Source organism: Lichenostomus cassidix, chromosome 1Aa, assembly GCF_008360975.1.
Source record: "Lichenostomus cassidix isolate B80296 chromosome 1Aa, HeHo_3.0, whole genome shotgun sequence".
Lineage (NCBI taxonomy): Eukaryota > Metazoa > Chordata > Aves > Passeriformes > Meliphagidae > Lichenostomus > Lichenostomus cassidix.
In genome coordinates, this window is record NC_139480.1 from 2,178,337 (window position 1) to 2,192,350 (window position 14,014).

Below are 14,014 nucleotides of genomic sequence, written 5' to 3' on the forward strand. Positions count from 1 at the left end.
CTGGACAGGGACATTTCCACTGTCCCAGTTTGCTCCAAGCCCTGTCCAGCCTGGCCTTGGCCATCCCAGGGATCCAGGGGCAGCCCCAGCTTCTCTGGGAATTCCATCCCAGCCAGGAATTCCTAATTCCCAAGATCCCATCCATCCCTGCCCTCTGGCAGTGGGAAGCCATTCCCTGTGTCCTGTCCCTCCATGCCTTGTTCCCAGTCCCTCTGCAGCTCTCCTGGAGCTCCTTCAGGCCCTGGCAGGAGCTCTGAGCTCTCCCTGCATCCTTCCCTTCTCCAGGGCAACATTCCCAGCTCTTCCCAGGGAAAAGCCTGAGGATCAACCAGTGGTGCTTTCCTTTGGTAAGCCTGGCATATGGATTAACTCTCTCTGTCTTCTTTCTCAGCACTTTTGCTCTCCTTCAAGCTGGAAATTGCTGGTTTTTCTGCTGGATTTCTCTGTGTTCAGAGCAGTGCTGGTTGGAAATTCACTGAGCAGAGCCTCTGCTGCTGCTCCAGCCGTTGGATCCACACTGCCTGTGTGGCTCAGCAGTATTTAAATTCCTCATTAACTCTTATTTTCCCTGCTGATAAGATTCTTTGTTTGGTTTTACACCTTGGGCTCCATTTACCATTAGTTCCTCACCTCCTTCAGCTGTTGTCACCAACAAGGAGAGGAAGCTCTGCAGAAACACCTGGGAGCTCTGGGTGTTGATCTGTCATCCCCATTTCCTAATCCTAAATTCTCATCTTGAGGGTGGGAGAAATAAGTTGTCAAGGTAGATTTTAGGCTTTTTTTCTTGTTGTTTTCCTGGCTGTGTGAAAACATCATCAGAGCAGCTGAAAAGAGCTGAAATTTGGGACTTAATTCATGATTTTTGTCAGACACCACAAGAACTAAAGTAGTTCCTTGAGGCAGTTTGTCACAGAGCTGGGATAAAAAGGAGTTTCCTCCTCCTTATAATCTCAAATAATTGCCACATGACAGATCTCAATATTGTTAATTGTTACATAATAGCATTCCATTGCTAAAGAATGGAATTATTCTGTATTAGCACTTCAAGGAATCCTGAATTCAAGTGCTTCAAGGAGTCTGAGGTAGCTGAAAGGCAAAATTGTGGATTTTTTCAGAGGTAACACAAACATCTCAACTTTTTTGGGGTTTTGCTGAGCGATCAGCTTCGCTGATAACTTGTGGCAACGAGTTCTGCAGGTTAATTATGCATTTAATTGGTTTCAAATTTGTTGCTTTTCAATTTCACTGTTCACTGAATATTTCCTCGCTCTTGTATTATGAGCAGGAGTAAATAGGAGAGCCTGGCTCACCTTCTCTGAACATTTAATTATTTTGTGTGCCTCTCTGCTGTACACAGAGCTCTTCTCAGGGCTTTGCTCTTTATCTGCCTCCAGCTGCTTTCTTTTCCAAAGGTTTTCTCTGCAGTGACCAGAATATAAATATACTGAGAGTGACCAGAGCTCTGGGAGGAGCTGGGATTTTATTTGTGTCAAATATTGTGATCTCAGTTTGTTACTCCCTTTTCCTTTTCTTCATAAATATCCTGGTTTTATTTTGCTGTTTTAACAATTTTTCCTTGGCTTTTTCTGCAGGAATATCAACTTTTTCTCCAGGGTTTTATAGTCAGGATGAAAAAGCTTCACTTGGCTGGTGAATAACTTTTATAACTTTTGCTTCCAAGTTATTTTCCACTCATTCTTATTGGATCCTTTATTATTACTTGCTTTGCATTTTTCTTTGATTAAGACACTATGGAAGTATTTTTGAATATCCCATCAGACAGCTGGTTTATTTTTACCAATTGTGACCAAAATTTACACTAAAATGTATAAACCTTTTAGCAGAACCATGTTTTTGGAACAATTTCTGCCATGTTAAACTTTTCTAATGTTGTGTCAGCAAATGTTTGATGACAAGGATGTCAGAGCAATAGAAATGTCAGCTTCAGTCCTTTCTGCCTCTAATTACTTAATTATATTCATAAGTTTGAGGGTTTGTTCAGTTGCCCAGTCCCAAACTCCTGGCACACTCAGCATTTAAAAAAAAACTCCTTTTCATTTATTTTCCTACCATAACCTTCACAAAACTCAAGTATTTGTTTCCATTTCTCTCTCTTGTATCAAATCTCCTTCCCCCCTCCATTTGGAATATTCTCCGCGCTCAGAATATTATTTATTTCTGTTAGAACAACACAAACCCCAGCAGAGCTTGAAGCAGAATTCTGTTAAACACTGCACAGATGTGGAGTGAGTTCCAGGCTCTGCCCTGGAGACTCTGCAATCCAACCAGAAGAGAAATAAAAAGTGCACTGGGTGGAAGTTGGACACAGAAATTCAATGACACGTGTTACAGGATTATACAAAAGGAAGATGCTCACCAATAATCAATGCATTAATCAATCCCAACCCCTTTCAGAGCTGCTCTGCTCGAGGTAGTAATTCTCCCGTGGGTTTGCTGCAGGAGAAGTTGTTAAATCTTTCAAGAAGATGCTGAAAGACCAGCATTGTAATTTAGTAATTAACATACAAAGAGCATGAAATCCTGCTGTGTTCTCCCACTTTCCCAAGGCTTTGCTGGGTCTTGGTTTGGAGGTGGTAATTTAGAGAGTTGTGGTAAATGTGTGGTATTAACTGAGGATTTTCACATTTAGTGTAATATTTTGGGGATATAACGTGAAGAGCTGCAAACTGTCCTGTTAATTGTTGGAATTGAGTTTTCAGAGTGTTGGAAAAAATTAAACAGAGCTGAAAACTGACTTATTAATTGGGATGAATTTTGTGTCGTTTGATGTAGGTGCACAGCAGTTACCTGTAAATATTTTCTTTACCATGGGAATTTTTTGTGTATCATCTCGATGCCAAAAGGATTTTTGGGAAAGTTGGAGCATTCCCAAAATTCACCTAAATGATGTTCCCTTGAGGTTAATCCCTAAATTCCGCTGTTAAGTCAAATATTCTGTTCAAAAGATGAACTTGTCTCTGAGTTACATCTTCAGTCTCAAATTATCTGCTGGTTACAGTAATTTTATTCTCAAGCTGAATAGGAAAACCTCAGTTTGGGAATAATGGGAAATAAAATGGCTGCATAATTTGGGCCAAAATCAATGAGTTGTGACACTTCCTTTATTACTAAACAGAAGAGCTCAATTTAACAAGATCAAATTTCCAAAAAATACAGATGAAATACCTTTAAGACAATAGATTATCTTCAGTTTTAAGTGCCTTTTTGAGCACCCAAACCCGAAATTTCTGCCTGTATTGGATCTTTCCAATTGAGAAACACCTGCTGCAGTTCCAAGTGACTCAGTTCTGCGTCTTAAGCAGAAATCAATACCCTGAATAGCTCAGCAGCAATAAATATCCTCTTATTTGCTATTCCAAAGTGGATTTACCTACTTGGCCATCATCACTTTTTGGTTTTTTTTGCCTTGAGTGGAAATTGCTTCCCAGGAGAACAGCTTGAGCAGCCACTTCCAATGGCTGGGAGGAAATGATATCAATCCACGCAGAGCTTGAATATTGTTTGATAGAAGGAGTGGGAAATTCACAGATGGAAAATAACTCTGGAGAAACAACCCCTGATGCCGAGAGACCTCTAATAAACTGAAAATCCAGGAGGTTTTCGATGGGATTCCGAATGAGATTGGCTTTGAAGTGCCTTTGGATGGGGTGTTGAGTTTTCACTGCTGATATGAATGCAGCATCCCCTGGAATTATTGCCCTGTTTGGGTTCAGCCCGTTGAACTTTTCGTTTACAAAACGTGAGAACTGGGGCTTTTCAAATGATAATAATCTGATATTGTTGACGAGTGATGCTGGGGTTGTGACAAAAGAGTGAAGAGCCCTAGGTGGAAAGCTTGGATTTCAGCGTTTTCTCTGAATATTTTGGGGATGAGGCAAATGAGGTGTGAATTTCTTCCCTCTGGCTGGTTTTGGACTTCAGTGGTGACATTCTGGAAAAGTGGTGCTTCCTTATATTTTGCTTTGTTTTCCATCATGTTTTGTTTAAAAATACACCAAATATTGGCTCACAGCGCTGAGCTATAACTTTTCTTCACCTTTCTGTTGTTTCATCCAGGAATTTAAAAATATTGCTGCAAAACCATCATTAATATCAATTCTGAACACGATAAAAACAGCAAAAATATTTATTACTTGTAGCAACAAATACCAAAGCAGAACAGAGTCCTAAATCAGTTTACTGGCAGTTTTCCCCTGAATTTTACAGGATAATAGTCCTTTTGCTCCGTTTTACAGGGAAAAATCCACTTCAGCTCAGATGGAACAGCCTCTGCTTCCTTCAGTTTAGTGCAAAACTACATATTTGACATACGACTGAAACATCAGAAGCTGTCAGCCACGGTTAGAGACAATATTTGAATTGCTACAAATACCTGGCAGCAGTACAGCTAGTCTTTCAAATGTTTGATCTCCTTGGACTGTGTTGGCTGCCTGAAAAGCATGGGTAGAGTTTCAGGAACAAGTCATGCCTTCCTTTCATTCCCAGTGACATGCAGAGATGTAATTCAGATTTGTTTCGCGTCTCTTTTCCCTTTGAACCACGCTTGGATGGGAACACGAGGCTTTTTTCTGCCTGTTGCTGATGAATAGAAGATCCCCTGAATGTGATTTTAATTTTTATTTTTCGAGGAAATAAGGGCTTCGGAGGCTGTTGGTTTTGAAGCTGAGCAAAGCAGATGGTTCTGAGTTTAGGGAGAAATTGCAGCTTTTCTTTAGTGCTGATTTTGGACAGGTTGGACAAGGGATTGGAGCAGCCTGGGGTGGTGGAAGATGTCCTGGTTGGAATGAAATGATCCTTTGAGACCCAAACCCTTCTGGTTTTCTGCTTTTTACAGTTCTGGCATTCTGGAATTGCTCATTTCTGGTTGTTTCGTACAAATCAGGGGTTTTTCTGCCCAGGGAGGTTTGGATTCTCCATCCCTGGAAATGTCCAAGGAGTTGCTGGACGTGTCACTCAGGGCTGGGGACAAGGTGGGCATTGGGCACAGCTTGGCCTTGGTGACCTTGGAGAGTTTTTCTAACCTCAGTAATTCTGGGATTTTCCTTGTTCAGCTTTTTATTCTGACATCATAGAAGCTTTTCTTGTTGGGGCAACACCATCAATGAATTTCTGCCTTGAGCTTTTCTTGTTGAGGCAACACCATCAATGAATTTCTGCCTTGATGGAGAATGATGTTCATGTGGGTTTGAGTTACATATTCCTGTGACTCACATTAGGATTGGAATCCTAATTGGAATGTAACTTTTCCTTGGCATTTGTACATTTGTTTTTTCCTCCTTTGGTCTATAACGAGATTCAGTAACTGAAGCTTCACGTCGCACGTTCTGTTCTACACTAGATCCTCCCTCCTTCAGAAATCCAATTTTTTTCATTTTCCCCATTAGCCTGCTCCTCTCAAGGTGATCTTCTTTATCTGCACGACTCTTCTAGGACTTCCTTATTTCTAGAAAATGCACTGTAGCACATTTAGCGGTAATTACCAAAGCTTGCTTTAATTACGCTTGTCAAAGGCTCCGTTTTATGAACATTATTGGTGCTGCTGTTTGGAATTCCTAACAATTCTCCACCTTTACAAGTGGAAATGAACATTCCTTTATTTCGAGGATGATTTCTTGTGTTTAGGGATGATTTTGTTCCTGGTGGTAATTGAAAAAGGAATTCTTTGACGGGAAAAAGAGCAGCATGTGTTTGTAGGAATATCCAGAATTTATTGGTGTTGCCTGTTCAGAATGATGGGTGTATTTATATCCTGAAATATAAGGTTAAAAATTAAAACTCCAGCAGTTCAACATCCGTGAAATGTAGAAATTGGGAATTATTTTTATTGGGACACTCCATGAGGATGAGGAGTTTTGAAATGTAGAAATTGGGAATTATTTTTATTGGGACACTCCATGAGCATGAGAAGTTTTAAAATGTAGAAATAGGGAATTATTTTTATTGGGACACTCCATGAGGATGAGGAGTTTTGAAATGTAGAAATTGGGAATTATTTTTACTGTGACACTCCATGAGGATGAGGAGTTTTAAAATATAGAAATAGGGAATTATTTTTATTGGGACACTCCATGAGGATGAGGAGTTTTGAAATGTAGAAATTGGGAATTATTTTTACTGTGACACTCCATGAGGATGAGGAGTTTTAAAATATAGAAATAGGGAATTATTTTTATTGGGACACTCCATGAGGATGAGGAGTTTTGAAATGTAGAAATTGGGAATTATTTTTACTGTGACACTCCATGAGGATGAGGAGTTTTAAAATATAGAAATAGGGAATTATTTTTACTGTGACACTCCATGAGGATGAGGAGTTTTTGCTGATCATCATAATTTATGCAAATAATGAAGCTTTATCTGATTTTTATCAACTTGCAAATGTGAATTTCACTCACCCCACTCTGCCAGCTCTCGCTTGGGACACCTTGATGTCCCCAATGTCCTTGGTGGGACGGTGAGGAGATGAAATCAAGACCTTCAGAGGACTCTCAGATAATTAATAAATTGAAACTGGGGTATTATTTGGAAGTGGATCATTCTTTCCCCAGCAAAATGCCAACTGGAGCCATCTCAGCACTTCCACTGGACATTTTTGGGATGTTAATGAATTGGCTCTGAGCTGAATTTAAAATCTCCCTACAAACTTATATTAAACCACCTGATAATATTAGTTTTTTCTTTATCAGCTCCTTAAATAATGGCAATTTATGACCACAACACACACCTGGAATGTTGTTGCATCCAGCTGACCAGATGTCATCCTTTATTTTTAATATTAAATTATTAAACATAAGTTTTCAGCCAGCTGCTTGTTTGCTGTGTTGTGGACAAAATAAATGTGGTTTTGTTGGATGCAGTGTGAGCAGAGCTTGGATTTGTCACAGCCGAGTTTGAGGCAATTCCTGGAATTTTTTTGTAGGGAAAATATCAATTTTTCCAGTGCTGGCAACTCCTACCAAATCCAGGTGCTGCTTTTAAAAACAAACCCAAGTTGGCATTGAAATTTTGGCCCAATTTCCTTGGGATTCTGAAAAACCTGAGTTTAATATTAGTGATAATTAATTTGGATAATTTGGGGAGCCAAATGGCCTTTTGAATCTATTCTTTAGAAAACACCCAAGCAAATTATTAATTTTTTTTTTGTTTTATTTAAAATTTCTTTGTGAAGAAGCACCAAACCTGTTCCAGTGTCTCATTGACACCTGAAGTGCAGCATTGCAGCTAATTGAAAACATGGTTTTTCTCAATTATTTCCCTGCAGCTCATTGACATTCACAGGGATCTTGTAGCTGCAGCCCCATAAATATAATATTATTTACAGGTTTTTATTTTGGCACTCAGTTCTCCTCTATTGGTATATTTATAGTCTCCTGTATAAATGAATAATTGTATTTATTATTTATTCATTTGAACTTTGCTGTGTCTGCTTTACTCTACAAGTGTCAGGGGTGGAAAAAACTCTTTTTTGCTGATTTTTTAACCAAATCTTCCAGTTACTTCCACAATACAGGGAAGCAAATATATTTTTTTTGTTGTTTGGATATTATTTCAGTTTTTTATAATATAATTCATATTATAAAACATTATTTTCTATTATATTAATTTTCTATTATATTAATTTATATTATAAAATATAATAAAATATTATTCAGTATTTTTATAATATAACATTTCTCCTTTCTCAGTGATTGATCAGGGCAAGGAGTGTCACTGTAATTTTATTTTCGTGCAATTTTATTTAGTAAAATCCAGCTGGTTAGATGATTAATTCTTTTGAGAGGAGACAGAGAACGAAACCCAAAAATCAACCCAAAAAATTAACTTTCCAGGATATCAGGAATTATCTATAAAAAGAAACAAACCACCATCAACACAAAACATCTGGAATATTTCATGGAATGAGCTCTGGAAAAACTTTAATTAGTAATTAAAGTCAAGGTTGTGCTCTGTGGAATTCTGATGGAGTGGCTGGCAGAGGACAAAGTTTGCTTCACCCAAAATGTGACTTTTTTGGGCTATTTTTGGTGAAGTTGAATGAAAATCCCAACAATTTCCAAGTAGTTTTCTGCATTTTTTTAGCCACACCTGACATACATGTGGGTTTTTTTTTTGCATTCTTTCTGTTCGCTGTGATACAATAAATTTAATTAGAATTTTAAAATTCTTTACATGCTTCAGGACATAGATATAAAGGTAAGTGGTTGAATAAGGAAAAGAGGAAAAATCCGAATTTTTTCATGTGTTCCTTCGGTGTTTGCTAAAAAAAACCCCAAAAAACCTAATTTTGAGAAAGGGATTGAAATCTTCTAGCTGTACAAGTCTGTGCAATATTTGGTGTAATTGTAATGATCATAATTAGATAATTATTAATCACTTAAGATATTACGTTAAAAATCACGGAAATACTAAAAAAATTTAAAAAATACCTGGAAAATATTTGCATTAAATCCTTCAGAGCTTGTTAAAAAAAAATCTCTTGTCTGCTATTTACATTGCAGGACTTCCAGCTTTATCTATTTTTCATCAATTCCTCTGTGCCATGTGTGCTTTCTAAATGGATTTTCCCATTTTTAATGAGTCTCCTTAATCCTGGAAATTGGGAAATAACTGCAGCTGAAAAGCCAAAAACCATCAATTTGCTGCAAGCAGTGTCTCTTAAATGAACAGTGAAGTCACGCTGGTATTGAAAATATAAATATTTTAAATTATTCTGTATTATTTTAGATTGTTATTGGACTTGGGAGTGATGCTGTGGTGGAGTTTTTCAACTTAGTGGATATTTCAGCCCATCTGGGAATTTCCAAGGAATGATTCCTAATTAAAAGAGGACCAGCAGAGTTTTAGATGTACTTTTTAGCAAATATATAAAATTATTTGGTTCTTCCCAAATTATCCACCTGGTTAGAATTAGCTTTTCCTTGAGTTCAGAAGTGATTTGCAAAGTTGAATTCATATAAAAAATTAACAATAAATCCCAGTTTGGTGCGTTTTGGTTTCATTTTGGTGACTTTTCCAAAGCCATTTGGACAAATTTTGGCAGAGCTGTTGAGGAGGGAAGGAAAAAAATCCAGAACAATGGAAAATATTTTAATTTTTCTGCTCTTTTTCTAGGCCAAGCAGCTGGAAGAGAAGGACAGGGAGCTGAAGAAACACGATGCTTACTACAAGGAGCAGCTGGCTCGGCTGGAAGAGAGGGTAAAACCATTTTTTATTTCCCCTTTTAATGAAGATTTTTCCTGTTCATTTCTCCTCCTGGTTTTATTTACAAGGTGAATTTTTGAAGGGAGATAAAAAGCTGAAAATTCTGGCCAGAGGGGTTATTTTTGTATCACTGTTTCTGGCTTCATCTTGACAAGGTGGAAGGTTTGATGGGGAGAATATTGTTTTCTTTGCTAACAAAGTTCTCACGTTCTCAGTGGGATTTCATCTGTCACGGTAATTACAGGCAGCAAAATAAAATAATGAGCTTCTTTTCTACCAACACTGATGAAGAGCTGGTGGAAGTGACTAAGTGTCATCAAGTAAAAAAATTAAAATTAAAAAAAAAAAATAAAGTGAAGTGTGAAGGGACAAAGTGAATTTTTTGCTTCCAGTGGGTGGAATTAGTGATTCCTCCGTCAGCACACGGAGAGTTTCATTTTAATTCCAAGTTTATCCCGCGCTTAAAAAGCACTTGTGTGTCTTTTTGTCGTGAAATTAAGCTGCAGAGAGCAGCTTGGGAAGCTGTGGGACTTGCTTACAGTGGTTGAACATATTGCTGTGAACATCCCCCGTTCTTTATGGGGTATTATTTTTATAGGATGTTAATTTCAAATAATTCCTGCTGTCATCCTTTGCTGGCTCCCAGGTTGGTTGTAACCTCCAGCCTGAATACATTTGCCTCTTTTTCCCCTCTGCCTTCTTCCTGAGCTTATAGATTGTTGATTAATTTGGATTTTTAATTTTTTTTTTTTAAGTTGTGAAAACTGTGAACAAGATACATATTCATTAATGCAGCTTAGCAGGCTAGAAGAAAACCCCTTTTTTTTTTTTGCATGGATTAGGAGGAAGAACGTGTTGCATGAATTATCAGTGTGTATAATTGGGCTTAATGAATATTTTAAATGGATACCATCTCGGTGTTTTGTCCTCCCTCTTTAAAGATGACATTAATGAAGTCCCAACGTTCTTGGCAATGAGGAGGAATTGGAGAGGGTGAGGGGAAATTAGTTTAATGATTCTAAATTGGTGCATTATTTAAACAGCTAAAAATTAGGATCTTTCACCAAAAAAAAAATCAAAAATCCACAGAATACTTATATTGTTTTCCAATAACTGGTTTGGTCTTGGAGGAAAAATCATCAGTGGGATCTCATCCAGACTGGATTTTTTGGGGTTGCTCTTAGTGTGGAATAATTCATGGCAAAGGATGTTTGATAAAACATGGATCTTGGAAAGTTTTTTCTTTCACCTTTTCTTCACCTTTTTTCACCTTTTTAGAGGTTTTTCTTCATTATTTTTCGCAGTCAGGTGGATCACTGACTCAGTGCCTTTGCTTGCTGCTGTTCAGTGGAGATTTCCAGTGTGGAATTGTGTGTAAATACATCCTTGTGGTGTGTGAGGGAGATAATGGGTCATATATTGATAAAATAGATTGATAAAGTTATTGATAATAACTTTAAATAACTTTATTTGGAGCGTCAAGCCCAGGTAATGAGAAACAGGAAAGTTCTGCCATCTCTTGGTGTCTTTTCTTGGCTTGGAAATCTCCAGGATGACACCAAGTGGTTCTGAATTCTTGTCTCATCCCATGTTTTATGTTTCCTCTGTCTTCAGAGTGGAGTTTTTGTGATGCCAAACTTTGTCTTTTCATTCTGACTTTCCATTTGGGAGGTAAAACCCCTCTGCCTGTCCAAGCTGTCATCCACTTTGTCATCGAGGTGCATTGTCACCTCTCTCCTACACAAAAAAGTGCTGCTCCAACTCTGAAAGGAGTGAGCTCAGAGCTCAGATTTGCAAATCAGATCCCAAATCTGACTTGGAATTTCTTCAGAGAGGTGGAGGTTGCAGAGTGAAATCCTAGCCAGGCAGGGAGGTCCCAATTCCTGCAATGCCACCTTCCCAAGGCTGAGCCTGCAGCCCTCACTGGGGTCACCTGGGAGCTTCTGCAGCGGGAATTCCCAAAATTGGGATGGAAATAGAGATTTTTAAAACAAAAATCAGGTCTGGAAATGACAGAGGCTGATAGTTAGTTCCCAAACTTGTCCTGATTTCGGTGGAAGGTGCACAGAGACAGAGCAGAGCTGCTCAGCAGAGGGAAGTTCAGAACAAGAGGTGGGCTGGGAGCAAGTGGAGCCTGCAGGAGGAATGTCAGGATGAAGAAATGTTCAATCCAAGTCTGTCACCTGTGACAAAGAATGCTAATTACCATCTCAGATCATCCCCACATCAAATAAGCACACTTTAAAAACCACTCCAGTTATGCCTATGTGGTATTTCTGTCTGTTGCATCATCGAGTGTCAGAGCTCATCTCGCTGATTAATTGGCTTTTTGATTACTTAGCCTTTTCAATTAGAAGCTTCGTATTTGTGTTCTTCAGTGCTGCTGCAAAAACAATGCAGACGCTGATAATAGAGGGAGATGACAACAGAACAGATTAGTGTCAGCACAGCGTGCTCCTGATGGAGAAAATGATCCATATTCAGTGCCAGATGAAGCCTGTCAATTATAAAATATTTCAGTGACTGAGGGAAGATGCTCAACCTTTGCAGGGCATTAATACAGGACAGAATAACTGTGCACCAGTGACAGCTGCGAGAGTAAAACATAAACAGTTCTGTTCTCCAGGGGAATAACTGTTCATAAATTTGGTTTATGTGCTAAAAACCTTTTGATACTTCCCCAAAACCCAGCAATTCCCCTAACAGCTGGCAGTGTTTCTAGGTCAGAGATAGCACATAAGCTATTAGTTATTACATGCTCCACAGCAGCAGAGCAATAGCAGAGAGTTGAACAAAGGAGTTAAAGAACAACCTTGCTCTGGAGCTGGCTGGGATGTGGAGCTGCTGTTTAACTGTTCACACACTGAGCTTGGAGGGAAATTTTCACGTTTTTTTCCTTGTCCACCTGTGGGGTGAAGGTGGTTCTGGATAGCAAAAAAGCAGAGGTGACAGTGGTGGGGTCACTGCCCTGTGTGTGCCTCACGCTGTCTGAATTATTTGATCAGAAGTGCAAGGTCCTGCCTGTGGCTCAGGGCAATCCAAGCACAAATCCAGCCTGGGGGGGAAGGGGTGGAGAGCAGCCCTGGGACAGGATTTGGGGATTTTGGGGAATGAGAAGCTGGACATACCCTGGCCATGGGCACTGGGAGCCAGAGACCCCTGGGCAGCAGGGAGGGGAGGATTCTGTCCCTGTGTCCCTTAGGTGAGACCCAGAGCTGCCCTAACCCTGGGGACAACAGCACCTGGAGCTGCTGGAGAGTCCAGAGGAATCCCTGGAGCTGCTCTGGAGGCAGGCTGGGAGAGCTGGAAATGTTGCCCTGGAGAAGGGAAGGATGCAGGGAGAGCTCAGAGCTCCTGCCAGGACCTGAAGGAGCTCCAGGAGAGCTGCAGAGGGACTGGGGACAAGGCATGGAGGGACAGGACACAGGGAATGGCTTCCCAGTGCCAGAGGGCAGGGATGGATGGGATCTTGGGAATTAGGAATTCCTGGCTGGGATGGAATTCCCAGAGAAGCTGTGGCTGCCCCTGGATCCCTGGGATGGCCAAGGCCAGGCTGGACAGGGCTTGGAGCAACCTGGGATGGTGGAAGGTGTCCCTGCCATGGCTGGGGTGGGTTAGGGTGATCTTTTCCAACCCAAACCATTCTGTGACTCTGTAAGGAGAAAAGCAAAGTCATTTTGGAGTAAGAGAAGAGCCCCAGTGTGCAATCAGAGCTCCAGGAGCCCTTTTGGCAGGGCTTGCCATTCCTCCCCTGTGTGCCAAAGCTCAGGAGCTCTGTGTGTCCTCACTCAGTAGCTGAAGTTGTTCCATTTGCTGTGTTTAAATGAAAAACTGTTGATATCTTTTCTCTCTTGTCCCTCTAATTCCATTGAAGAGCTGCAGCATTTCTGACTGGTTTCAGGCCAGTTCCAAGCCTCAGTGTGTGGACTTTATTCACCACCATCTCTGCATCTCCAGTGTCCCTTTCCTGGGCAGGCTCCAGTCCCCAGCAACACTTGCACTCAATTTTCCTGCAGAGCAGGTGACACCCCAGTTCCCCTTCCCCCCTTTTCTTTTGCTTTACACCATTTTTGTGAAGCCAACATGACCTTCTCATGCTTACTCGCTGTAGTTTTGGCATCACACAGCTGCTCAGTGAGCTGTGGCTGTTGCTGCTCTGTCTCTGAGACTGATGGGACTCCCCAGTTCCAATTTCCTCCAGCAAGCCCAGCGATTTTCATGTTGCACTGCTTCCTAATGCTAATATGCATCATTAGGAGAATCCTGCCCCAAGTCATGGCAGCAGAAGGAAATTAATTTTAATACCCTGCTGCATGACACAACTACTTAGTTTATCAGTGTGAATGAGCAAGATATGGATCTCCATATTAATCATAGTATTTTCCACTGGAGCTAAATTTTTGTGTTCCTGAGTTTCCTGGAAATAATTTAAAGTGTTGAGCAGTCTGTGTGTGATTGTGGTTATGGGGTGAGGAAATAGGATCATTGTGGAGTGGCTGAGGGAGCTGGGAAAGGAGCTGAGCCTGGAGCAAAGGGGATCAGGGGGACCTTGTGGCTCTGCACAGCTGTGACAGGAGGGGACAGCCAGGGGGTCAGGCTGTGCTCCAGGGAACAGGGACAGCAGGAGAGGGAACAGCCTCAGGCTGGGCCAGGGGAGGGTTAGATTGGATTTTAGTGAAAACTCCTTCATGGAAGAGGTTGTCTAGCCCTGGTGGAAGTGGAATCCCCATCCCTGGAGGGATTTCAAAGCCATATGGATGTGGCATTTGGGGACATGGCTCAGTGGTGGCCT

At 40.5% G+C, this 14,014-nt stretch overlaps 1 protein-coding gene across 1 annotated transcript in view; it reads left to right on the plus strand.

The window, feature by feature from the left end:
* Positions 1 to 14,014, plus strand: part of CHCHD3 (coiled-coil-helix-coiled-coil-helix domain containing 3) — a 124,737-nt gene that overhangs the window by 63,117 nt on the left and 47,606 nt on the right. The window contains exon 5 of the mRNA XM_085081972.1: positions 9,133 to 9,216. Within this exon, the coding sequence (XP_084938098.1) occupies positions 9,133 to 9,216 (84 nt within the window). The remainder of the gene's footprint in view (positions 1 to 9,132; positions 9,217 to 14,014) is intronic.